At 38.1% G+C, this 25,568-nt stretch overlaps 3 protein-coding genes across 3 annotated transcripts; 1 reads left to right on the top strand and 2 right to left on the bottom strand.

The window, feature by feature from the left end:
* Positions 1-5,717: 5,717 nt before the first annotated feature.
* LOC108995267 (cytochrome P450 CYP82D47-like) lies at positions 5,718-7,978 on the bottom strand. The gene is made up of 2 exons (XM_018970801.2): positions 6,830-7,978; positions 5,718-6,460 (listed from the first exon to the last, which is right to left on the bottom strand). Exons 1-2 carry the CDS (start codon positions 7,784-7,786, stop codon positions 5,834-5,836), a joined length of 1,584 nt encoding a protein of 527 aa, XP_018826346.2. The 5' UTR covers positions 7,787-7,978; the 3' UTR covers positions 5,718-5,833.
* Positions 7,979-12,990: 5,012 nt separating this feature from the next.
* On the top strand, positions 12,991-13,892 carry LOC108995282 (uncharacterized protein At3g50808-like). The gene is made up of 3 exons (XM_018970817.1): positions 12,991-13,170; positions 13,275-13,445; positions 13,668-13,892. Exons 1-3 carry the CDS (start codon positions 12,991-12,993, stop codon positions 13,890-13,892), a joined length of 576 nt encoding a protein of 191 aa, XP_018826362.1.
* Positions 13,893-15,908: 2,016 nt separating this feature from the next.
* LOC108995281 lies at positions 15,909-24,925 on the bottom strand. Its single transcript, XM_018970816.2, has 16 exons — positions 24,808-24,925; positions 23,773-24,340; positions 23,489-23,673; positions 23,042-23,291; positions 22,651-22,856; positions 22,251-22,497; positions 20,752-20,949; positions 19,487-20,065; positions 19,229-19,398; positions 18,761-19,028; positions 18,412-18,660; positions 18,154-18,323; positions 17,681-17,948; positions 17,338-17,580; positions 17,072-17,244; positions 15,909-16,432 (listed from the first exon to the last, which is right to left on the bottom strand). The coding sequence occupies exons 1-16, from the start codon at positions 24,910-24,912 to the stop codon at positions 16,172-16,174; spliced, it is 4,140 nt and encodes a 1,379-aa protein (XP_018826361.2). The 5' UTR covers positions 24,913-24,925; the 3' UTR covers positions 15,909-16,171.
* Between the last annotated feature and the right edge of the window lie 643 nt (positions 24,926-25,568).

Raw genomic sequence — 25,568 nt, 5'->3', positions numbered from 1 at the left:
CCACTGCAGAGTCACTTTCTATCTCAACGTTACGGAAACCCAATGCTTTACACATTCCCACGCCGGTAGACAAGGCTCTTAGCTCAGATTCATTATTGGTTCCAAAATCATAGGATTCTGAGAAAGTAACTATCAAACTACCAGTAGAATCTCGTATGACCCCACCCTCGCCACAACTTCCCGAATTCCCCCGACAACCATCAATGTATGGAGTATACTTGTATATACAAGTGGTGCAAGCCTCAAGAGCCAACCTCGCGTTGACGTCCTAGAGGAGAAAAAAAATTCAAACAGTCTCTCTGTTAATAAAATATCTTCATTCTCAAATTTGAAAATCATCTAAGAAAATTCGGCAACTGCCTTTCTTTTTCTAAGTTTCCATATTTAAAGGATTACATGTGCTATAGATCAGGAAATAAACTAGGAAGGGATTTCCAATAAAGCAATCGAGTCTTACGGAAATAAATTAAGAAAGAATTAATCAACTTAGCAACAAAAGTTTGAAATAAAAAGATAAGAATGGATAAAGATTCTAGTAACTGAATACGTCCTCATCTCCCACGATTTAAGGAGTAGTTTTCGCTTGGGACCCGTGCTCTCTATTTGCATCAATTGCCGACCACTCAGAAGAACTTGACTCTGGCAAGTTTTGAAGAACATAGGCAGCAAATAAATCTGGGTGAAGTCGATTGAGTTCCAAAACTTGTAGCCAAACGAAATCAGACTGGGGACGATTTTTCCATCGTACTAAAAATTTGTAATAACCTCCACGCCGCATAGTAATAAACTGGTGATCGAGTATCGATGCAATTTCATCTCTTGGGGCTATATGCTCTAGAACACGAATAACTTCATCTTGTTGGTTAAATAGATTCGAGGCTGCTGGCACTGGTTCCTCTGAATCATGAAATTGAGTGAGGTCTTCAATGTTGAAAACATTACTGATTCCGTAGTCAGCAGGTAATTCAATGACGTAGGCGTTAGGACCCAACTTCTTAATCACCTTAAACGGTCATGCCCGACGAGCATGTAGCTTGTTGAAGCTTCCAGGAGGAAAACGTTCAGGTTTTAATCGTATAAGAACCATGTCGCCAACCTAAAATTGTCTGTCGAAGCTTCCGCCTGGTATTCGCAAAGGTAGAATATGCTTCCGTGCTGAGAGTCAGACGCCGCTTGACTTCGTCATAGATATCCTTCATGTAACTAGAGAAATCCAACGCTGCTTCACTGGGTCTAGAAGGCAAAGTTAGAGAGTAGAGGTCCAGTGTAGTGTTAGGGTGAAAACCATATACCACTGCAAATGGTGTGCAACCAGTAGAGCGATTAACAGAGTTATTGAAAGCAAACTCAGCTTGTGGTAACACGAAGTCCCAGCTCGCCGCATGGTGCTGAAGTTCCGTATAAAATGCCGATAGAATGTTGCCAGCCCATGAAAGTTGCGCACTTCAAAAAAATTACGAGGAGCAGGCCAACTTTTAATTGCTTGAACCTTGGCAGGATCGGCTTCTACCCCTTGGTCTGAAATAATAAACCCCAAGAAATTCACTCGTTTCTTCATAAAAGAACACTTGCCATGGTTTACAAAGAGCTATTCTCTTTTTAGTGTTTCCAGAACTTGCTGCACATGGTCTAAATGATCCTGCAAACAATGGCTAAAAATCAAAATGTCATCAAAATAGACAACTACGAATTTGTCTAAGAAAGGTTTGAGTGCTTGCGTCATGACACGCATAAATGTGCTTGGCGCGTTGGTTAGTCCGAAAGGCATGACCAACCACTCAAATAAGCCATCTTTTGTTTTGAAAGCTGTCTTCCACTCACCTCCGGGACGGATTCGAATTTGATGATACCCGCTACGAAGATCAATTTTTGTAAAGATAGATGCTCCACTCAATAAATCTAACATGTTGTCAAGTTGGGGAATAGGAAATCGGTACTTCACCGTTATTTTGTTAATCGCGCGGCTATCGACGCACATCCTCCAAGTATTATATTTCTTGGGTGTAAGTAGAACTGGTACGGCGCACGGACTAAGACTTTCTCGGATGAATCCACTATCAAGTAATTGCTGAATTTGTCGATTTAGTTCTTCATTTTCTGTGGGACTCATACGGTAGTGTGGTAGGTTGGGCAAGGAAGAAACTGGAAGTAGATCAATGGCATGTTGCACCTCTCGCAATGGTGGTAGCTGTCTCGGCATTTCATCTAGCATGATGTCATGGAACTTCCCTAGCATCTTCGTAAATTCGTTGGGGATAATGCCATCACCTTGTTTAGCCTATCGGTTCACTACCAACAGCACTAATTGTTCTCCTTTTAGAGCTTGAGTAAACTGCCGAATGGTTAGCACTGGAACAGCCTCTTCTTTTTTTGTTTGTTTCGGTTGTGTCTCAAACTCAGAAATCTGCAAAGGGTCTAAAACGAATTTCTTGCCATTAAATTGAAAAGAGTAAGAATTGGCATACCCATCATACATCATCTTTCTGTCATAGAGCCAAGGTCGACCCAATAATAAATGACAAACGGTCATAGGGACCACATCACACCAGGCCTCATCCGTGTAGTTTCTTCCCAGTGCAAATTTCACCAAGCAACAATGTTTTACCAAGATGGGGTTATCTTCATTAACCCAGCTTACTCGATACGGGGTGGGGTGTTTTTCAATTGTCAAACCCAACCGCTCTACTGCATCATTAGAGATTACATTCATTCCACTCCCATTGTCAATGATAACATTTAACGCACGACCACTATGCTCCATACGGGTATGGAAAATGTTGGTGCGCCTCCAATCAAAACCACAACCTTGGAACTTCTTCTTAGTGCCAGTCAAAACTTGGTAGATCACACAACTGGGCAGATCAGTTGCTTCCAAGTGTTCTACATCTTCACCATCACTTTCTTCATATTCTTCTTCTTCAACTTTCTCATTTGCATCAACCATCCTAAGTTCTTTTCCACACACAAAGGCCAATTTTTTTTCTTCGTAGAGCATACCACAGCAAAATGTCCAAACCCCTTGCACTTATAGCATTGTGGTCCATCGCCCGTTAGCTTGGTCTTTCCTCTTTGGTCACCCATCACGGCGTGTCTACCTTGGTTAGTGGGCAGAGGTGGTTTCTGGAATTGTTGTGTTGGTGCGCGTTCCTACCTGGGATCCGTAGATGACATGCGTCTACCATTGAAGAATCCCAGTTGCTTTTCAACTCGTAAAGCCAATTGATAAACTTCATCAACATTTAGGAGTCGTGCTATCAGCATCTCTTTTCGCAGCTCATTACGTAAGCCCGTACAGTAACGAGCTAGCGTTTGTTACTCGTTTTTCACCACCTTGCTGCGAACGTTCAGTTCATGGAAATGATCTGTATACTGGTCGACAGTCAATGTTCCTTGCCTCAGTTGTAGCATCTCTTCAAACATGACTTGCTCGTAGTCAATAGGCAGATATTTCTCTTTCAGCCGCTCCTTCATTTCTTCCCAATTAGACACTGGCGCACGTTGAGTACGACGTAGTTGCTCTTCCACACTACCCCACCAAGCTCGTGCATGGCCTTTTAATTTCAAACGGACATAACGGACTTTTCTATCCTCGGACACAGAGAACCAATCAAAATAATCCTCAATGGCCATCAACCAATCTTCGAAAGCATTGGGATCCAGCTTCCCAAAAAAATCTGGGGCATCTACCTTCGTTCCCTTGGCTAGTTCATCAAGATAGTGACGGTCAAAGCCACGTCCTCCTCGTCCCCTGGGAAATTCACGGCCATTCTGCCCAAAGCGAACTTCATGACCACCAAGTCCCATGTTCCTCTCCCTGTATTCTTCATCGTCTTCGTTCCCTTCATTACCATCTACTTCATCTTCCGGAGGAGGTCTACGCCTTCTCCTATTGCGAGGTCCAAACTCATCTCGAGTTCGACATTCCTCCATCGTATCCAACCTTTGATTGATCTGTTCCAGAACAGATGCGAGTTGGGTGATCTGCACTTGTAGCTGGGGTAGATCAGTGTTTGGATTTTGGTTATTCGACATATTGGAAGAATTACCACTACGAGTTACAGGCATGAAACACTGAGTTCCTTGAGGAAAGAAATCTCTTCATTCTCAAATTTGAAAATCATCTAAGAAAATTCGGCAACTGCCTTTCTTTTCTAAATTTCCATATTTAAAGGATTACATGTACTATAGATCAAGAAATAAACTAGGAATGGATTGCTAATAAAGCAACCGAGTCTCACGGAAATAAATTAAGAAAGAATTAATCAACTTAGCAACAAAAGTTTGAAATAAAAAGATAAGAATGGATAAAGATTCTAGTAACTGAATACGTCCTCATCTCCCACGATTTAAGGAATAGTTTTTGCTTGGGAGCCGTGCTCTCTATTTGCATCAACGAGACAAAAGGGACAACATATATACAAAACGATGTTATCTTCAAGTATTTTTCAAATTTCCCACGTATATATGTAGTAATTGACGATTTAACACAAAATTCTTATCCTCGTATGATCTATATATTAATTTAAAGAGATGGAGTAGGTTCACATTGCCTGAGTTTACATCTAATAAAGAAAAAAAAAATTAATTTCTTCAGAGAGAGAGAGAGAGAGAGAGAGAGAGCTGGGTCAATGGTCAATGTAATACAGCTCAATATATATTTGTGGAATAATGAAAGTACTGCATGCACCGTTCCATTATTTGAAGAGGTCGAATTATTTGGTTGCATTTTCGATGTATGTGTGCGAGCAATTGTAGTAGTAGGTAATTCAATGTAGTAGTTAAGAATGGTTCTCTGGTCCCTGCAGTAGATAATAAACAAATTTATTAAAAGCTGATCAAGAATTTACGAAGTCCTACCTACTGATCCTTGCAAGGAAAGACACAGACCGATTCACCCCTCACTCCATACATTTATTTATGAACAATGCTAGTTACAATTCTTACTTGGACACTGCATGTGCAGGTCTAAGTTATTTTAACTTTAAAATTTTATAAAATTACAAAATTATCTCTTTTAAAATAATATTTTCTCTCATTTAAACATGTACCTGTACATGCAGTCCTCACTTAAAATTTCTCTTTATTATATTTTCTCTTTTGGCATTACCATAAACAACCCGAGAAAAGCAAAAGCCACATCAGCGCTATAACTCAAAAAGACTAGTCCGATTAAAACTTTCCTGGAAACTCTTATAAAGCCCAGTTTTACCTAGTAAATAACCAATGTGGGACTCACTGATTACCTATACAACCTATCCATTGGTCCCATTCTACGTGGGCTATTTCCCAATGTGGGACTTAGGTCTTATGTATACAAATAGTAGCAGCAGGGAAATCATTAAACCTGATGCATGCCTATCTACGTTGGTTTGTGCTTCTGAGGATGAAGCTTTCGACTTTGGCATAGACCAACGCGGTAACAATTTGTTTTGGATAGTGAGATAAAATGAGATGATTTTAAATAAAAATTAAATAAAATATTATTATTTTTATATTATTATTATTTTAAAATTTAAAAAAATTAGATTGTTTATTATATTTTATATGAAAATTTAAAAAAATTATAATGATGAGATGAGATGAGATGAAATCGTTCCTATATTCAAACGAGAAAGAGATGCACTCATCAAATATTATTGGTGACCACAAATACACGTTAAAAAAAAAAAAAAACTTAAACAATTACTGTTGTTCATGCTAAACTAAATTTTTATTATCGATATACGGTCATGCTTTTGTTGATACAATACATTTAATTGATTGTTATTAATATTACATCATATCAATAAATGTGATGGAAGATGACAAAGTTTAAGATAAAAGAGTAGCATTTTTACGCAAAGAGATGAGAATTAAGACGTGGAGAGAGGAGAACTTCAAGTGGGGTTGCCTTCAAGTTTGTCAAGCCAACGCTCTCTGTCATATCCACATCTTCATTGGATGGCTTAGAAATGTTGAAACTGTGTAAGAAGCTAGCGAGCGTCAAATGCACCACTTGAAGAGCTAGGGAAATCCCTGGACAAGATCGCCTTCCTGAACCGAAAGGAATGAGCTCAAAATTCTGACCTCTCAGGTCCATGTCCCTGTGAGTAGTCAAGAATCTCTCTGGTCTGAATTCGTGAGGGTTGGGCCAAATGTTCTCGTCTCGGTGAATTTTCCAGGCATTCACCATTAACCGTGTGTCGGCCGGAATGCCATAGCCGGCTGAGAGGGTGCAGTCTTCCATGGCAGCACGAAGACCAATGATCGGACTAGGTGGGTATAGGCGCAGTGTTTCCTTGACAATGGCTTGGAGATAGACCAAGTCTTTTATGTCGGATTCTTCGACATGTCTATCCTTGCCAACGTTTTTGTCTAGCTCCTCACAGGCCTTCTTTAGTGCATCGCTATTGTTGAGTAGTAAAGACAGAGCCCATGTGAGAGTGACCATTGTAGTGTCACTTCCTGCTAAGAATAGATTCTGCCAAAATAATATCTCATGACTCAACAATAAATCCTCCCAACCTTTTTCTGATGATTTTTTTTTTTTTTGGGGTATCAAGGATCAAGGATCCAAACCTTAAACTTGGGGCATATCCCCAAGAACAAAGCCCTTAACAGTTGAGCCAGTCCCTAAGGATTCCTTGATATAGCCTTGAAAGTGAAAACATTATGCGGCGAAATTTTTTTTTTTTTTTTATTTGATCAATTGAGTATTGAATCCTGTTCATATTTTTCAGGATTTCTTACTCTGTTTCTCTATTCTTCTTTGTTTTGGTTGGTTTAGCCATCACCCGGCAAGTTTTTACCTTGGGACTCGTGAAAGAGATGAAAGTCACGAAGAACTTACCAGGGAAGTAGCCTTGTTGATGGTGTCAGCATCAAATCCTGAAATCTGGGCATCTTCGAGGGTGTTGAGCATCACATCCATAAAATCCTGCTCTTCTCTTCTCTTCCCATCTGACAACTTCTTCTGTTTATGCTCCTCCAGCCACCCTCCAACTAGAGCGTCCAATTGTTTTGCAGTTCTCTTCATCCTTTTCTCATATCTATTTAAATCCAACCACCCCAGAAACGGTATTGCATCAGACAACACAAACACACCAAACAGATGAAAAAATTCCCTCATCACTTTCTGAAAGCGACGTGCCTCATCTTCATCAAAATCAGCATTGGTTCCGAAGTATCGCTTACCTGCAACGATTCTTAAAGTAAGATTCTGTGTCAAATCCCCAAACCATTGCTTCATGTCCACAAGAACTCCTCTTTCTGCACTGCCTTTGCTAACCCAGAACTGGTACAATTCCTTGATCGCAGTTCCCACCTCTGAAGCTCGTACATGCTTCGGCATATCAAGCCGATGATTCGACAAAAGCTCAGTTGTAGCTATCTTGCGCATCTCACGCCAGTATGATCCGTATGGAGCAAACCCAAACATAGCATAGTCATATCCCAACAACTTTGAGGCTGCAATGCTCGGTCTGGTGGAGAAAACCTTGTCATGGACAGTGAAACACTCTCTGGCCATTTCCCAACTATTCAGAACCAAAACTCTGTGAGAACCCAACCTGATAGTAAAAACTGGTCCGTATTTGTCAGCCATGGCACCCAGTGTTTTGTGGGTCAGTTGCCGGCCGCCGAGTAGGTGCATATGGCCTATAATAGGCCAAGCGCCACCAGCTTGAGGTGCTGTACAGGTCTTTTTCTCACGAATAATTTGGCTTCTCAAGTACTGAAAACAGATACATACTAGCAAAGCAAAGAGGCAAGAGAACAGAGTCAATAGGAATTGGAGTAGAGGATCCATTGTTAGGGCTGAGAGTCTCACTAACACGACAGGTTTTGTCGAATTAAGCAACTTTAGATATCCTCATTGATTATAATGTTGTTTTCTTATGATGTTTGTCATTTCTTTGGAAGATAAGAGAATAGCCGACTTCTGAGATCATATATTGTTGCCATTTTCTCAAATAAGAAAAATAAAATGTCCGTTGACATGTTGACCGCACTCGAGCAAATTTTATTTATTTATTGTTATTTTTTTCTATTACGAAGAAAATGCGTGCTTGTTGCCAGCATATGACGACTCAACCTAACCCCACCACTTGTAACTGGCCTATATTCAAGTTCAACCTGTTAAAATCAGAACTACGGCAATTCCATGACCGATTGCTAAAGCTGATCCGTACTATTTTATTTTATTTTTACACCAAAAACTCTCCAAACAAAAATAAAAGAATGCGGCTCAGTCAAAATGGAAAAGTACAACTATCCAAGCATGTCACCCACAAAACGGGTTTGCCTCATTTGGGAGCAATTCCAAACTTGTAAGTCTACAGCACTACCATATGAATATGACCTACAATAAGTACTAGCCCGGGACCATAAATGGTACTAACAAGAGAGAATGAAACATAGATCGGAAAGTTCCATAACTCGAGTCATTTCCGTCATGTCTGTGGAAGCCCACTCAATCTTCAATCCATTGGATCTAAAGCGACAGCCCCTTCCACGATTTCCCCTCACACGGCCTCGTCCACGGCCTTGGACAGGTGCTTCTCGATGGTATCCTCCCTCTTGCTGTGTGTCAACTTGAGGTTCACTATACCATCCCCTTCCACGGCCACAGAAACCACGTCCTCTTCCACAACCCCTACCCCTTGCATTGCCTCGACCGCGATCCCAACCTCCATCCTCATAATCAGCTGCCACAAAACCATTCCCTCTAGCTTTTGCCCTTCCTCTGTAGATGGCTTCACCTGCTCTGTGGGTAATGGAGGCTAGTACCCAACAAAGGATGTATTCAGTTCCTTCTTTGAAAGGGTTAGGGTATGTTTGGATCCTAAACTCCTCTCAACTCATATTAACTCATCATTACAACCTTTTCAAATTTCAGCACAAAATATAATAAATAATTTAACTTTTTCAAAATTTTAAAATAATAATAATATTAAAAAATTAATATTCTAACAATATTTTATCATCTTAACTAAACTTAACTCAGTTCAACATCCAAACGTAGCCTCATTGTTATCATTGACACATGTCTTGTGGTTTCCAATGGAAGGAGGCCTTCCTCCAGGGGCTCCCATGTATCAGTTATATCGGTGGATCCAATTGAAGTATTTTGATGAAGGCCAACAATTCTTCTATTAATTAACTCCACAATTGTCACCGTCTTGTTGATAGCTCTTCCCAATGCCTTGAATACAATTTCACTTGAACCGTTTTCCTCTTGAAGCAAGCTCGTGGCATAGGTGATATAGTTGCGCATCCTTCCCTTACTCATAATATGAATCTCATTCGCATCAATCGGCGTCTCAGCTCTCGGCTTCTCCACTCACTGGTACCGATCCATCATGGTTCATTAGGATAAGTTTGCTCCACCAAGAAAGTACCGATCCATTGTACTTGTTAGCCATGGCACCCGATTTTTCTTAGGTGAGTTGCGTCTGCCTAGGAGGTGCATATGGCTGATAATAGGCCACCCGCTTGAGGAGCACTACAGGTCTTTTGCTCATTAACAATTGGTATCTTTTGGTGGTTACAAAAGATACAAACTAGCTAGGCTTGAGCTCAGACTCAGTGAACAACAATTAGAGGAAAGTGGTCCATTACAGCTCATATGGCAGAGCAGGAAGGGGTTTGAGTGAACATGTAAATTTAGAGTGATCTTTGACTTTCATATGGTTCTTCTCATGGTTGTCTTATTCTTAGGAAGATGAGAATGTGACTTTTTGAGATCATCACCATAAATTATCACAAATAAATTAGATGATTGCCATATTCATCGCACTCCGGCTTCAGCAAAAACTTTAAGCTCCCCTATTTTGAAATTGGCTTTTGTTAGTTGTCACGACCAGCATGTAGATTTGGATCTCAAACCCATCTCAACTCATCTTAACTCATCTTATCTAATCATTACAAATTTTTCAAATTCTAACACAATATAATAAACAATTCAACTTTTTCAAATCCCAAAATAATAATAATAATATTAAAAAAATGATATTCTAACAATATCTTTTTCAATTTTCAACTTTTATCTCAATTTTTAATTTCTAACAATATCTAATAATTTTCAATTTTCAACAGAGTTATTGAAAGCAAACTCAGCTTGTGGTAACATGAAGTCCCAGCTCGCTGCATGATCTGTGTTTTCTAGTTCCACCCAATGATATCATTCAGAATCAGATTGAAAAGGAAGTTTTCGTACAAACTACAAACTCTTTGTCCTCGGACTCAGTGCCTCACACGTTTCTCTCGCGCCTCACTTTGGGTAACTTCAGCAGCAGTGACTCAAAATTTGGTTAAAGAATTTATTTTTATAAATTTAATATTAAATAATAGACAAAAACAAAAAGCAAAATGAGTATATAAGAGACTATAAAATCACCACATAGGCAAAAACAATATATTTCACCCTCAAAAGATGAGAATAACGTAGAACCGATACGTCCATTTTATTATAAAAAACAGGCCACTAATAAGTGATCGCCACGTAGGCGGTCCATTAAAAAACATATGGGATTGCATGGTAGAAGCCTCCTTCGCTCAAACCCCATCTCCTTCTCTCAAACCCGTCGAAGCCTCTAGTGTCGAAGCTTTCAACATCGATGTCTCTTTTTTTTTATCGCAGAAGAGTCAGAGGGGGGTAATGGTTTGCCTTCACCTCTCAGTTTGGTTGCTGAGAAAGCAGAGGATTTAGTAAACAGAGTAATATTTTCAAGCACTATGTTCAACTTCGCGGTATAATTTGCATTCTTTGTTTCCTTTGCTCAACAACGAGGCAGAGCATTATTGTCTTCCTTGCAAGAAAAGAGTGGAAAAAAGAGTGAAATTGAAAGATGTTTATTTTCTTTGTATTTTAGTTTTTGTGATTGATAATTATTGATAGTTATTTAGTAAGTTTTCATTTGCACAATATGTTCTTCAGTGATTTCAAATGGATGTAATTTTTTTCTGTCAAAACCTTGTGAAGAATGTTGATGTGGGAAGATGGGTTTTGTCGAGGAAGAGTTGGCGATTGTTTGGAAGAGATTGATGGTGGCGAAGATCCTGTCAGGAGATCCTTCAGCAAGATGTCCATTCAGTTATATAATTATGGAGAAGGGTGGGTACTGGTTAGGTGTTTGTGTTGTGGTTTCGATCCTCCCTCCCTCTCTCTTCTGTCTCTCTCTCTTAACCAAAATCTTGAGGTAACATGGAAAGTAGAGAGATGTAAAGGTGAAGAGTCTCCCTATCATATGGGGCTTGATTGGGTGAGATATTGATTCCAACAGGTTGATGGGGAAAGTTGCATCTGATAAGTGTCATAAATGGATCTTCAAAGAATCAACAGAATGCAAACCAAATATCTCCAACTACTAGCAAAGTTCTTTTGATGCTGTATGGGCGAAAGAGATTGTGGGCAGATGGTGGGTGACAAAGATGCTGGGCGCGGCAAAGATAGTGGGTGCGACGGAAATGGTGGCGTCGAAACTGGTGGTCGACGAAACTGTTGGGGCATTCGATGGCATTGGAGCGTTCGACTGAGGGCGCTGGACTAGGCCATTCGACGTTGACTGGTTGACGGCATTGAACTGGGGCGTTCAACTAATCTGAAGTTTGTAAAGGGGGCGTTCCTTCGACTAGGTTGAGTTTCAAGAGGTGTTTTGACAGGGCCGTTCGACTGGAGCGTTTGGAAATATGATGTTCCTCGTGTTAATTATGTAAAATTGTTAATGTGGTGGCTTATAATTAATGGCTGATATTTTCTTAAAAACAGCCCAATCACTTCAAAGCGGTTCTGTCAGTATAATGGTGAAAAGTTTTTGGGAGGACGAAGAAGATACCTTTGACCTTTGTGCAGAGGATACCCTTTTATCTCTCTCATTTATTACCATTGAAGTTTTCTCCTTAACTTTACGCTTTATCCCACATGTTTAGATGCATTCCACTTTCTTTCACTTCACTTAATTGTAAGGCCACCAGCTGTATTCTTTTATCTCTTGACACGTTGTATTCTACTTCCTTGCCATGGTCACGATCTTTATCCTCTCATGAGCTTGAACACGTGCTTATTTTATCCCGAACACAACATTATCCTCTATCTACCCTCCAGTAATTAACATTGGCTCTAAAAAAGTGTATAGACCCACTTGTAGTCAACTATCATTATAAATCTCACTGCAGGAACGTTCTAATTAACAGGCCCCATAAAAGAAAAAATAAATCAGCAAGATTTGTGAATTAATTATTGAAAATACCTCAACATTTTCAGTGAAATCCATTTAACCCAAATTAAAGAAAATTAATATAGAGCTATACTATAAATATAGGGGTTGTAGTCCAATCATACAATCTTCCACATTGGAAGCACGATCACACTCAAAGAGAGATCACAAATATAAAAATTCACTAAAAAATTTTCTCACTAAACAATGTAATAGAAAGTGATCTAGAAAATATATAGATCAAAATCTCTAGCCATCTTAACCAGTAGAATCTCTTAAATAAACTATCTGGAGTTTCAATAGGATTCTGCTGACGGATAGAATATATCGCGAAGACGTCTCCTGACGAATTGCTAATATGTCGCGATAACTCTTCTCTGCAGTAACTGATTTATGTTCAGCTTTTGTTCTGGATAACTTTTTGATAATTTAAAATTATTTCTGCTTGATATCTTCTTTTTGAATCTTCTTTCCAAATCATTTAATATCTCCTATCTTTTCGAACATTTAATCTTGATCAAAAGTCTTTTGAATCTTAATCTATTCAACCACTTATCTTAGAATTCAAATATTTATAGATAAAGATAAAGATAAATATTTAGCTATTTATCTTTAAATTTAAATATTCATTGATAAAAATAAAGATAAATTATATTTATCTAATAATTTAAATAGGTTATAATTATCTAATCCTAGCTAACAAACTTTTACATCAACGCAAAGAGATCTAGCTTTTGGTATTAGCGCGCAGGGCCCACTTTTGAGGGAGAAGCATCCATATATATCATAGGCGATTATGGCAGCCCAAGTTCCACAGTGGTTAACATCTATATTGGATGCCAACTTTCACAACCCATGCAAAGAACACAAAGATGAAGAATATACTTTATTCTGCTTGGATTGTGATGGCAAAGTGTTCTGTAAAAGTTGCAAAACTCAGTGCGGCATCATGCATGCAGATCACGTAGTTCAACAGGTAATTAAATTTAAGTTCCTTTTTAATTTTGTCATCAAATATATGGTTTTCTCGCCTCTTCGGCCTTTGTAATTAAATTCTTTATGGTTTTTGTACTCTTTTAGGTCTACAAAGCTTCGCATCAAGCTGTTCTTCGGATTCAAGACATTGGTTTATTATTTGAAATCTCCGAGATCCATCCTTATAGCATTAATTCTTACCCTGTAGTCTTTCTTCGTCCAAGAAAAAAGAACCAAATGCAAGTCATGCGCGCTAACGCTGCTCACAAGTGCGAAGTATGTAGCTACGAATTCCAGATCAAGTCATCCAAGTCTGCTTCGTGCAAGAAAAGAAATTCTTTCAGATTTTGTTCACTCGCATGCAAAGTACGTACATAAGATCATCACTTTTTAATTATTTTTTACTAATTTTTTTGTTATATATTTTTAAACTGAAATTTCCAAGGAAGATTTGCTTGCTTTTGTAATCTCATTGACGTAAATAATTCTTTATTGCAGGCCAAAAGTATGATGCAAGATTTAACCAAGGTGGCAGATGGATGTGCAAGAACTCATGAGGTATTGATGATCTCGCAAGTAGTGACAGCTAATGGAAGTACTGTTCTCCAATTTTGCCCAGAAAGTAGAGACCAAGAGAAAATGATAGTACCCGTTGTTGAACCTCCTAAATCTTTTCGCAAAAGAAGTAGGAAGGGGATACCGAAAAGGGCTCCTTTCTTTTAGGATCATATCAACTTGTTATATTATTGTATTAGTGAATAGGAAAATATAGGAGAATATATAAAAACAAATCGAATAAAACAAGCTTATATTTTTGGGAAAGGGAGACGTACAAACTAGCTACAAGATCTTTCTTAATTTCTATGACGTACTCTTGTGTTTTCCTTTTTGGATTATCATGTGACATAATTATTCAATTATGTGTGATCTTAGAACAGATTAATATATATATATATATATATATATTAATATTATAAAGCTTGCATTATCGGTTTGCAAGAAAATATTTTAATCTAATTAGCATGAATTAATAATGGCATCCGCCAATATATATATGTTATAAATGTGTAATTCATTGCATCATGCACATATATATATATATATACACACACACACACACACACAATACATCCTCGCCTGCACTCAAAGTGCCAAGAAGCCATCGAGACGGAACTTTCATGGTAATCATGAACAGCAAACTTTTTATTATATTTCGTCCTTTGCGTTCTGATCAGATACCCAAAAAAAATAAAAAATTTAAGCTATAATTTCCTAGACTTGATTGTGGTGTCAATGGTCAGGTGTTACGTTTGTTATAGTGTGATAATGCTACGAATATTGAGAGATTGGATGTTTTCTGCATATTCCAATCGGCTTTATAATCCAACTGGGTCTGGTGAATTTTGGTTAGCCTATTTTGGAGACTTTCGTGCTGCTGTATTTATCAGAAGATTAGAAAAAGGAGTAATTCTACTCTTAAGCCCTTAAAAGTCTCCTACACCACACACCAATGAGTTGACTTATTTTATTTTATTTTCTACAGTAAAACAATTAGTTTTCTCTACTCCCAATGTTTTCCACATTTTTTCCAAATCACTAATTCGAATTTTTCCTCCCCATTTCTCCCTCCACGATTCGCCCCTCCGCCCGTGTTGCAATACGTCTGCCACAGCCTTTCACCGCCGACAACTCCGATTGACCAAAGAAACTTAGATTCGACAAGCTGTTATGCTGCTCTGGTATAAAGGTCTTATTTTATACCCAGCTTCTCTCTCTATGGCAATCTCTCTCTCAAAAAAATTTCAGTAAAACGCAAAAAACACCCACATTTCTTTACAATCTGAGTTGAAGAAAGTTGATGCTTGAGTCGCATGAGTACAAATAGAGTTAAGTGAAAAAAATTAAATTAAAAAGGTGATGCTTTGTCAATCTGAGTCGCATGAGCACAAATACACATGCAAATGCAATGCACAGGAGCAGTGCAGTGCAGTGCTTGATCAGTGAAAAAAGGATAATGGAGATGATGAGTTAGGTAGCAACTACTAACTCTGAAAAAAGAGTTCCAATGACGGTGTTGCTAAAACAAAACAAAAAAAAAAAAAGAGAAAAGCTTTCGCTGAGGCAACTTTAATAGAGAGAAATCGACATTTTTGACTTGATATTGCTTGTTTACTGAAATTTGTTGCTTTCTGATATTGCAGTCTTGTGTAGTGTATCCAAGATCCAAATTTTTTTGTTGTTATTATTTCCTCTAAAGTTTTAAGTCTGAGAAATTGAGAATGTTACCATGCAGAGGGAGGGGAGATAAGAAAGATTCGGCACGGAGGGGGGAGAGCAAAAGAGGGAGGGGGGAGGGCAGAGAGGGAACTCGATTCTCAAGCATTAGACTGTTTAAAATAAACCAGTTTGCCACATCATCATTAGCATGTGGTGTATGCATCTAGACCGGCCTAAGAGTAGAATTACTCTAGAAAAAGGAATGTGTTGGGTACTCAGCTGATCTGCTTGTCCGCCAAATTTTATAACTAGCGAGTGTTCCGAATGATTAGCAAATACAGATAAGGACTCTGCTGGATAATGACACACGGCAGACCCAACTAATTTCTTCCCCTACCTTCTGAGCTCCAAAACATCAGGCCCTGCATGTTTATGCTTTCTTATTATGAAACCAGAGATTTCTAAAAGAAGTATGCATTAATTCCAAATAATGTTGTGTTCTGAGAAGGGCAACAAGCCTGGCATTGCAGTGGTCACGCAAGGCACTCATCAATTCCAAATCTGTTAAAATTCTTCCAAAAACTATGGAATTACAGTCCAAAAGATACCCAATCTACCTTAAGAAAAATCATTTTGGAAAAGAACTTAATTGGTTTAAGTTTTAACTAGTGACAGATAATAGAAGTCTCGGGTTGGGAGGGCCACGAGCCCTTGAAACAACAGACAACAAGATAACTATCTACACTAAAAAGCAGAAGAAGAGGTCTGAAAATAACTACCACGAATCAGTATAAGCCCCCAAAAGGATTACTGGGGCATCTAAAAATGGAGACTTTCAGCATAACATCATCACTCTTAATCAGCTCAAAGACACAAACATCTCCCACTTGCAGACTGTTAGCCTTCACAAAGGTACGCCAACCAGCAGACAAGACAGCGTATGACAAATGTGGATAGCTATTAAACTTCACTGGCCATGATTTTTCCCCAACCTGAAGCATCACTCTCTGTCCACTTTTAATGTTGAGAAAGCTCCTTAGTACAGCCTGCACAGGAGAGATATTCGATGTTACTGTCAGCATAAATCTTCCACTAATCACTGATTAAAATTCTTTTATATAAATCCCGATTTTGAGTTGGTACTATTCACTAGACAAATGATCTATATATTGAACCTTCACATGCATCATAAGAGATATAGCTGAAGATGTGTTTTTGCTTATCATGTTTTAGCCTTTCCTCTTTCTATGTTTTATACATCACAGCACTGGTATTTTTGTTCAAGGTAACACTTTATTGCTTTACTTTCTATATCAAGTAACAAGTCTCTTGCTTGTGGTCCAATGGATGGTCTCCTAGGGAAAGCCAAAGGATATCTTTCATATAAGTGCTTCAAATGTAGCAGAGAGAATGTGCTTAACCTTACAACAGCACCATACTTCTCACAAGCTTCTGTATAAATATTTAAAGAGGGGATTCTTTTGAGTATCATGGTCGCAGATACTCTCTTTACATATCAACCGTTTGAATTTGCCTTTGCCAAATTCAGATAATTAGTACTATTATGTTTATAATTGCATATAATCAATTGCTGATTTGATTTTGAGATTCCCCTGGAATTTGTTTTTAGAAGTAAAATTCTCTAGGATTTAATTATTTTGATTCAAAATTTCTTAAAAGCTTACCGATTTTAATGCGCAACGCAAATATGATGGCTGCATGACAACCAAGAAATAAGGATTTTCAGGTTTAAAGCCACTTGCTTTCTGAAGAGCACTAGATTTTTCATTGACCGTTTGAGTCCTTCTAGGAACCTCAGATTCTGGGCATCGACTAGTGGCAGAGACGCCTTCTACACCTTTAATCAACAAGCAAATGATAATGAGATAGCGGTAAAAACTTTAGCCAAAAGAAACAAACAACATAAACAGAAACATAAAAAGTTTCACACCTTCAAAATCTTGTTTGGTAGAATGCAAATTTGATTGTCCTTTAAACTTGTCAAGCTTTGCCTCTTTGCATTGATTTTGTGTACAATGAGGGACCAACCTTGACAGAGTATTCCCAGTCTTAGCACTTGGATTCATCCTCATCATCTTGTGAGGCCGAGGACATGATAGCAGTGATTTCTCCCTCATTTTTGGGTATGCTGGAAAGTCATCCAAGATTTTGACAGAACTATCACTCTCAGATTCTTCCATTCGGAAAACAGGGAAAAACAAAGAATATATATGAAGCTCGGCAGACAAAATTGGTTAATAATTTATTTAAAAAAGAAAGAGCAGCTTCCTCACTTGGCAATTTTGGGCAATGTTCTTCAGTGGCACGGAAAATCACCACTTGGAAAGAAATTTTAATTCCCTTAATAAGTTCAAATGAACAAACGTCACCTACATCCAGATTATTGTCTTGTACAAATTCCTTCCAACCACCTCCAAATTGGCATGCAGCACGCCTGTTGAACTTGTACCTAACAGACCATCTTCTCCCATCTGAAAGCCAAAGGATGATATCATCCAATTTCTTATTTAAATGTCTCTTTGCAAAGCCTGATGGTATACTCTGAAGAAAGAGGGAAAAAAAAAAAAACCAAAAAAGGTAGAAAACTTTCCAGGTTTAGTCAAGATAGAACTGAAAATATATACAATGCTGTTCTGAAAGAAAGCATCGCTGCACAAATTTTGTTTTCTCTTCTATAGTATATCATCTGCAATTTGAACTTCTTACAAATCATGATGATCAAGTAGGCTTTAAATTAAAAGCTTACCACGCGTCCAAAACGAACATATGAGGCTTGCATGACAACATCGAAATGAGGATTTTCAGGTTTAATGCCTCTTGCTTTCTGAAGATCTTTGGCTTTTTCATCAGCAGTCATTTTTGGAATCCTTCTAAGAACCTCCGATTTTGGGGATTGCTTGGTGGTACCTTCAACACCTTTTGTTTACAATCAAATAATAATGAGACAATATTAGAAACTTTGACCCAAAGAAATAATATAAACAGAAACCTAAAGATTCCACACCTTCAAATTCCTGCGTGGTGGAATGAAATTTCGCTTGCCCTTTTGATTTCTTGAGGTTTGCCTCTTTCGATTTATTTTTAGTAGAGTGAGGAACCAACCTTGAAAGATTGGCAGTACTCCCAATCTGAGCACTTGAATGTGTCCTCATCATCTTGTGAGGACGAGGACATGACAATGGTGATTTCTCCCTTGCTTTTGGGTATGCTGGAAAGTCATCCAAGATTTTGACAGAACTGTCACTCTCCATTTCTTCCATTCGGAAAACAGGGAAAAACAAAGAATATAAATGAAGCTCGGCAGACAAAATTGGTTAATAATTTATTTAAAAAAGAAAGAGCAGCTTCCTCACTTGGCAATTTTGGAAAATGTTCTTCAGTGGCACGGAAAATCACCACTTGGAAAGAAATTTTAATTCCCTTAATAAGTTCAAATGAACAAACGTCACCTACATCCAGATTATTGTCTTGTACAAATTCCTTCCAACCACCTCCAAATTGGCATGCAGCACGCCTGTTGAACTTGTACCTAACAGACCATCTTCTCCCATCTGAAAGCCAAAGGATGATATCATCCAATTTCTTATTTAAATGTCTCTTTGCAAAGCATGATGGTATACTCTGAAGAAAGAGGGAAAAAAAAACAAAGAACGTAGAAAACTTTCCAGGTTTAGTCAAAGATAGAACTGAAAATATATACAATGCTGTTCTGAAAGAAAGCATCTCTGCACAAATTTTGTTTTCTCTTCTATAGTATATCATCTGCAATTTGAACTTCTTACAAATCATGATGATCCAGTACGCTTTAAATTAAAGCTTACCATGCACCCAAAACGAACATATGAGGCTTGCATGACAACATCGAAATGAGGATTTTCAGGTTTAACGCCTCTTGCTTTCTGAAGATCTTTGGCTTTTTCATCAGCAGTCACATTTGGAATCCTTCTAAGAACCTCAGATTTTGGGGATTTCTTGTTGGTACCTTCAACACCTTTTGTTTACAATCAAATAATAATGAGACAGTATTAGAAACTTTGACCCAAAGAAATAGTATAAACAGAAACCTAAAGATTCCACACCTTCAAATTCCAGCATGGTGGAATGAAATTTCGCTTGCCCTTTTGATTTCTTGAGGTTTGCCTCTTTCGATTTATTTTTTGTAGAGTGAGGAACCAACCTTGAAAGATTGGCAGTACTCCCAATCTGAGCACTTGAATTTGTCCTCATCATCTTGTGAGGACGAGGACATGACAATGGTGATTTCTCCCTTGCTTTTGGGTATGCTGGAAAGTCATCCAATATTTCAACAGAACTGTCACTCTCCATTTCTTCCATCCTAGAAACTGGAAGCTTTTCATGAATTTTCAGGTCCTCACCAGGGGAGCTATTAAATGGATAATCTATTTCTGTTGCACTCTCATCAAACACAAGAACACAAAAGTGAGACTTTCCTTCATATCTGAAAACCAGGAAGTGCCCCAGCTTTAGAGAACTATACTCCACGAATTCTCGCCAGCCCTTCTTTAACCAAACCTCACCATCACATTTCGCCAACTCTAGTTTCCATTCTGCGCCATTTGGAAGCTTAATCAATGCTAGGTTTGACAGGCTTTCTCCATATCTCCTTATAAACCTTGTTGGAATCCTCTGTAAAGAATCTACAGTTCAGTTTACATAAAAACCAGAAATTTTAGTACAGTTAAAAACACACATACATAACACACTGTTCTTATTGTTCAAATAAGACCCTTAAAATATTCTCTCAAGAGGCCTACAAAAACACGGAAACCTCGAGGAAGGGGCTTCCTGATTAAAATTGCTTCTGGTCGAAATAAATTTAGTCAGAATTATAGATACTGAAGTCCTCTTAAAAGTCCCGAACCAAATTGAAGCAAATTGAAGGTTTTTCTGTTCCGGTGGTCCAAAGACTCCAAACAAAAGATATCAGTCTAAGTTGAATCATTTGCTGCTATGAAAGCGTTTACCTTTGACATGACCTAGAAAGACCGTGCAATGCAATGCACGGGACAGCCCTGCCCATTCAAGATAACTGCATAAAGTACTTCGTTCTCAGTTGAAAAATCCGAGGCTTCCTTATTTTGCCCATTTTGGTTTTTCTGATGTGGGTCTTTGATAATGCCAGTATCATGCATTAAGGCATCAAATAAGACCGGAAGTTTTAAAACGAGCAAAAATAGAGTCCCGGAAAAACCAATTACTTAAAGCAAACTATCATTCAGTAGGATTCAAACAAATTGTTTTTTATCTGATTAGTTTTGCAAAAGGCAGAAAAAAGAGTGGTGTTAAATTCTCAAATAAGAGAGAGATGAATGAATATGCTTACCAGCTTCCCATCTCGCAGAGAGTCGGGGAGAATTATCTTGAAGAAATGTGGAGATTTCACTGGACTGTGCTCTTCTCTCCGGCCTTGGGAAGTCATGGTTGAACTTCCAACAGCTCCGAGTCAGAGTATATGAAACAGAAGCTTTTGCGCTAGCGCCTGCACTTTTGAGTGATTGTGTTCCATGAACATACACTGTCACTGTAATTGTGTGAAAAAAGAGTAATCAATACAATTCCAAACTAGACTTGAATTTTCCCAAGTTAACATCTTTAAGATCATAACGCCTTATTTCAATAAAAAAAAAAGAACAGATTTTTAATGAATCTACGAATAACAAAGCCTCGAACCTCTCAACTATAAGAGAACAGTAAGCTTATGGAAACGCTAGAAAGTGTGCGTGTGTGTGTTTTTACTGTTTGGAGAGATCGCCATTGTTGTTTTGGGCTCTTTCTTTTGTATGTATGTATTTTCTACTTGATCTGAACGTTGAAATCTAATGGCTCAGAATGGATTTAAAGGCAAAAAAGTTGCAGCAGTATGTTTATTTTGCAATGTGGATCACAATAAGTTTATGCACGTCCCATGGATTTGGTGTGAGGATTCATACCAATGATAACATAACAAGCGTTGTTGCTATTTATGGATGCACCATTTATGGTTCACTGTAATATCATCTCTTTTAAAAAAATATTTCTATTTTCATGTGAGTTTTAGATTATTTTATATTTTTAAAGAGATTATGCGGCTTTCAAACATTAAGATATTTTATTTTATATTTTTACTTTAGTCAATGATGGGCTGGACTTGTTGGACTGAGTCAAAGCAAAAACAAGCACTTGAAGTGAGTGGAAAAACTAGCGTGTCAAAACGGGGCGTTTTTGCACAGAATCGTCCAGATTGATCTGAGAAGCTGATTGGTGGTGATATACAACAAGCATGCATTTAATTGAAAGAAATATTGTAGGACACACTTTATGTATTTTGCCACTTGAAATGCTCAACTTCAAACAAGAACTTAAAGACATTTTTTTTTTACAAACAGCATTAAACATAAATTAAGTATCCTAAAACGAGAATTACACATCAGAAAACAACAAATTCACTAATTTTCTAAATTAAACATGACAACTTGACTGAGGCATCTCAAAATGGGGACTTTTCAGCATACAAAAAGACAAAAACATCTACTTAACTTGTGGTTGTAACTCAAGAATTTCACTACCCACGATTTATCCCCAACCTGCTCAAGCATCACTACTCTTGAAAACTCTTTCTGCTACAGTCTGCACAAAAAACAGATGTTCAAAAGTACCATCAGCATAAATCCCCACTCAATTATGATAAAAACACTCTTTTGTGCACTCTAAGATGAAAGACTGAGTAAAACACAACACAGAACACTGTCTTTTCACAGATCATAGTATTCAAAATTGGCTTAATTTGCTTGATATACTTGAGTATTTGCTGTTTACTGATGCTGGTACACTCAGATCTCTTACCAAGAGATTGATGGCTATTTGTAACTCCAATGCCCTTCATCAACTCAAATACACAAACATCACCTTCTTCCAATTTATTATCCCGGGCAAATGCTCTCCAACCGATAGAGAGTTCAGTATTTCTATGACTGCCAAAATCTCTAGAAATGTATCGGACAGGCCAAGTTTTCCCACCTGAAACCAGGAGGATGACATTGCCAGGCTTCTGATCACTCAAATATTTCTCTGCAAACTTGCATGGTATATGCTGAAGGGTTGATCAGTAAAGGAAAAAACAATTAGGAAAGAAACATCTTCAACTAATTGAAATCTATTCAATATGTAATTAATGCGCATGTTATCTGCAATTGAAGTTGACTAAGGTTGCGATGCTCCAACATGCTTTGAACGGAAAGCTTACCAAGTTGCTTCTGCCGTAGGCGTATAGTGTGCCCATGGAGACCATAAAAAATGGATTTTGAGAATTGAAAGCAATAGCTCTCTCAAGAGCCCTAGCTTTTTCAGTAGCTGTCCCTTTTTTACTCCTAAAAATATGAGATTGAAAGCACATGATGGGAGATTTAGGCATGCTTCCACCTTCTCCTTTAGAAGAAAAATAAAGTCCCCCTGTCCAAGATCAACATAGAGGAAAAAACTTGAATCAGCAGATATGAACTGCCTACAGAACATACGCAAAACATAATCAAGATCTTTTGCCTTCAAATTAACCTTTGCGTGAAAGTAGGTGAAAACATGTTTCCCTTTATATCTGATGTTCTCCAGATACAATCGTGCTCTAAACAAGTTCTTACCTGGCAATAGAGGGCATTGTTCTTCATTTGCACGGAAAATTACAACTTTGAAAGAAACTTTAATGCCCTTAATCAGTTCAAACGCACAAACGTCACCTACTTTCAGATTATTGTCCAGTGAGAATTGCTTCCAACATAAAATTTTGCCTGCACTGTACTTAACAAACCAGTTTCTGCCATCTGAAACCCGAAGGACCACATCACCAAGCATCTTATTCAAATATGTCTTTGCAAATTTTGATGGTATATTCTGAGAGTAAGAAGAAGAAAACTTAGAAAGGTTAATAAAATCCTCGTAATTTAGTACAGAACTGAAAAGATTTGCGGTGTTGTTCAGAAACAAAGCATCTCTTCACAAATTTGTTCTATCTTTTAATAGTAAATCATCTGCAAATTGAAGGTGCTAGAACTTGTGATGATGAAGTGGGTTTCAAATTTAAAGCTTACCAAACACCATCCAAATTGCACATATGATGGTTGCATGACAACCATAAAATATGGGTTTTCGCGTTTGAATCCACTTGCTTTCTTAAGAGCTCTAGCTTTTTCAATCAAAGTCAATGGTCGAGTCCTTGTAAGAACCTCCGACTTTGGACATCCAACTTCGTTGGTAGAAATGCCTTCAACATGACCTTTTGTTGACAATCAAATGATAAGGTGACATAATTAAAAACTCTAACCCGAAGATCAGTGAAATCAAATTAACTGTAATATTATATAAGATTCCAGACCTTCAAACTCTTGCTTGGTCGGATGCAGATTTCCTTGTGCTGTTAGCTTCTTAGGCTTTACCTCTTCAGATTGAGTGCGGTTTGGTGTAGAATGAGGAACCCATTTTGGTAGATTGGAGATTTTCTTAGTTTTAGCACTTGGATTCGTTCTCTTCATCTTTTGAGGCCTTGGATCGCATGGCAACTTCTCCCTTCTTTTGTATGTTCTAAAGCTATCTAATATCTCCACAGAACTATCATTTTCAGTTTCTTCCTTTGGTGAAACTTGGAGTTTTTCACCGAAATTTTTCCCCTTAACTTGGGAGCTGTGGGTGGGATAATCTACCTCTGTTGCGCTCATATCAAATATGAGTACATGAAAGCGAGAATTTCCTTCATATCTGAAAACTAGAAAGTGTCCCGGCTTCACAGAGTAATACTCCAAGAACTCTTGCCAACCCTTCTGTAACCAGAGTTCACCATCACATCTCGTCAATTCTAATTTCCATTCTGCACCATTTGGAAGATTAAGAAATGCTAGGTTTGACAACCCTTCTCCATGTTTCCTTACAAACCTTCTCGGAATCATCTGTAAAGAATCTATGGTTAAGTTTACAATAAATAAAAAAATGCAGCAGAACACATCAAACACGTACACACAGTTCTTGTCATGCATTTGAATCCCTTAAATTTGGGTTGACACTTGAGACTTTCTTACTTTTACTGTCACTTGATAGAAAACACTTTGTTTCTTTAGAGGCCAACAAACTGAACTACTCTGAAGTTACAAACTGAACTGAAGCAAATAAAAGGATTTTCCTTGTTTATTTTGTAGTAAACAGGAAATAGTTTAGAGTAAGTTCAGCCAGTACTAGTTGTTATGACAGTTTATTAACTTTCGAAGTTTAAGAACCTAATGGCTTTAGACTCGCTCTGTTCTCCGTGTGTTCAGCATCTTACAGCCAAACCAAAAGAAACAGTTCTTTATTTGATTATTTTTCACAAAACAGCAGTGACAAATTCTTGAATCAGATTAATAGAAATGAATATGCTTACAAGCTTCCCATGTCGTAGAGAATCAGCTAGAATTATCTTGAAAAAATGTGGAGCTTTCACCTCAACTCCCGGACTTTGATCGTCTCTCTGGCCTTGAGAAGCCATAGTTGAACCTGAAGTTTTCCCAAGTAAGGATCAGAGTAAGTGTGAAAACAGCTTCTATTAACAGTGCCAACATGCTGGGTGGTTGTCCTCAATAGTACATAGATTTATTGTTATCTCATTGGTACAGACTTGAATTCTGACACAAATCAGTTCACAAATATTACTTTCTAGCTTCTTTACTTGGTAAAGGTATTTGTTTTAACTTGCTTCAGATGGCGAATAAATAGGAGGGTCAGAGTTCATCGAAGGCTGATGAAGAGCTATTAATCCAATTGCAGAGAGAAAGTCGGCTTTTGCCTGACATCTTGTAAGATATACATGAAGGGTTGAAAAACATTTCCTTACTGTTTACGTTTTCTGTTATGAATTCAGGCATTCATTTCTCACCAGATTCTCTCATGTAACATCTGAATGCAGAAAGTCCCCCATTAGCAGAGTTTCCCGCTTCAAAAAAGGCGTATGCTCCATGTGAACAATGCATGGGGTTTTACTACCAATTCGACGATAAAAAAAATTGCCTTCTACGTGAAACGCGCTCTGCTAGGGATACACCATTCGTTCTCGTAAGCCGCTCACGTACGTTGCATAGCGGCCGTTGATGGCCAGCCTCCCATGGCTGGTCCTTCTCGATCGTTCGCTGATCTTGTCTCGACAGT

This window comes from Juglans regia, chromosome 7, assembly GCF_001411555.2.
Source record: "Juglans regia cultivar Chandler chromosome 7, Walnut 2.0, whole genome shotgun sequence".
Lineage (NCBI taxonomy): Eukaryota > Viridiplantae > Streptophyta > Magnoliopsida > Fagales > Juglandaceae > Juglans > Juglans regia.
Note: the sequence above shows the minus strand (reverse complement) of the source record. Positions and strands in the feature narration are given on the sequence as shown.

Excerpts from the sequence above, each read along its gene's own strand:
- LOC108995267 (XM_018970801.2), bottom strand. The coding sequence starts at position 7,786 with ATGGATCCTCTACTCCAATTCCTATTGACTCTGTTCTCTTGCCTCTTT. Across the intron at positions 6,461-6,829 it reads TCAACAAGGCTACTTCCCTG|AATCTATTCTTAGCAGGAAG; the intron begins GTAAGTTCTTCG and ends TTATTTTGGCAG.
- LOC108995281 (XM_018970816.2), bottom strand. The coding sequence starts at position 24,912 with ATGGCTTCTCAAGGCCAGAGAGACGATCAAAGTCCGGGAGTTGAGGTG. Across the intron at positions 22,498-22,650 it reads CCTACGGCAGAAGCAACTTG|CATATACCATGCAAGTTTGC; the intron begins GTAAGCTTTCCG and ends TCAACCCTTCAG. Across the intron at positions 16,433-17,071 it reads TGCGTTGCGCATTAAAATCG|GCTGTACTAAGGAGCTTTCT; the intron begins GTAAGCTTTTAA and ends TCTCCTGTGCAG.
- LOC108995282 (XM_018970817.1), top strand. The coding sequence starts at position 12,991 with ATGGCAGCCCAAGTTCCACAGTGGTTAACATCTATATTGGATGCCAAC. Across the intron at positions 13,171-13,274 it reads CAGATCACGTAGTTCAACAG|GTCTACAAAGCTTCGCATCA; the intron begins GTAATTAAATTT and ends GTACTCTTTTAG. Across the intron at positions 13,446-13,667 it reads ACGCTGCTCACAAGTGCGAA|GCCAAAAGTATGATGCAAGA; the intron begins GTATGTAGCTAC and ends TCTTTATTGCAG.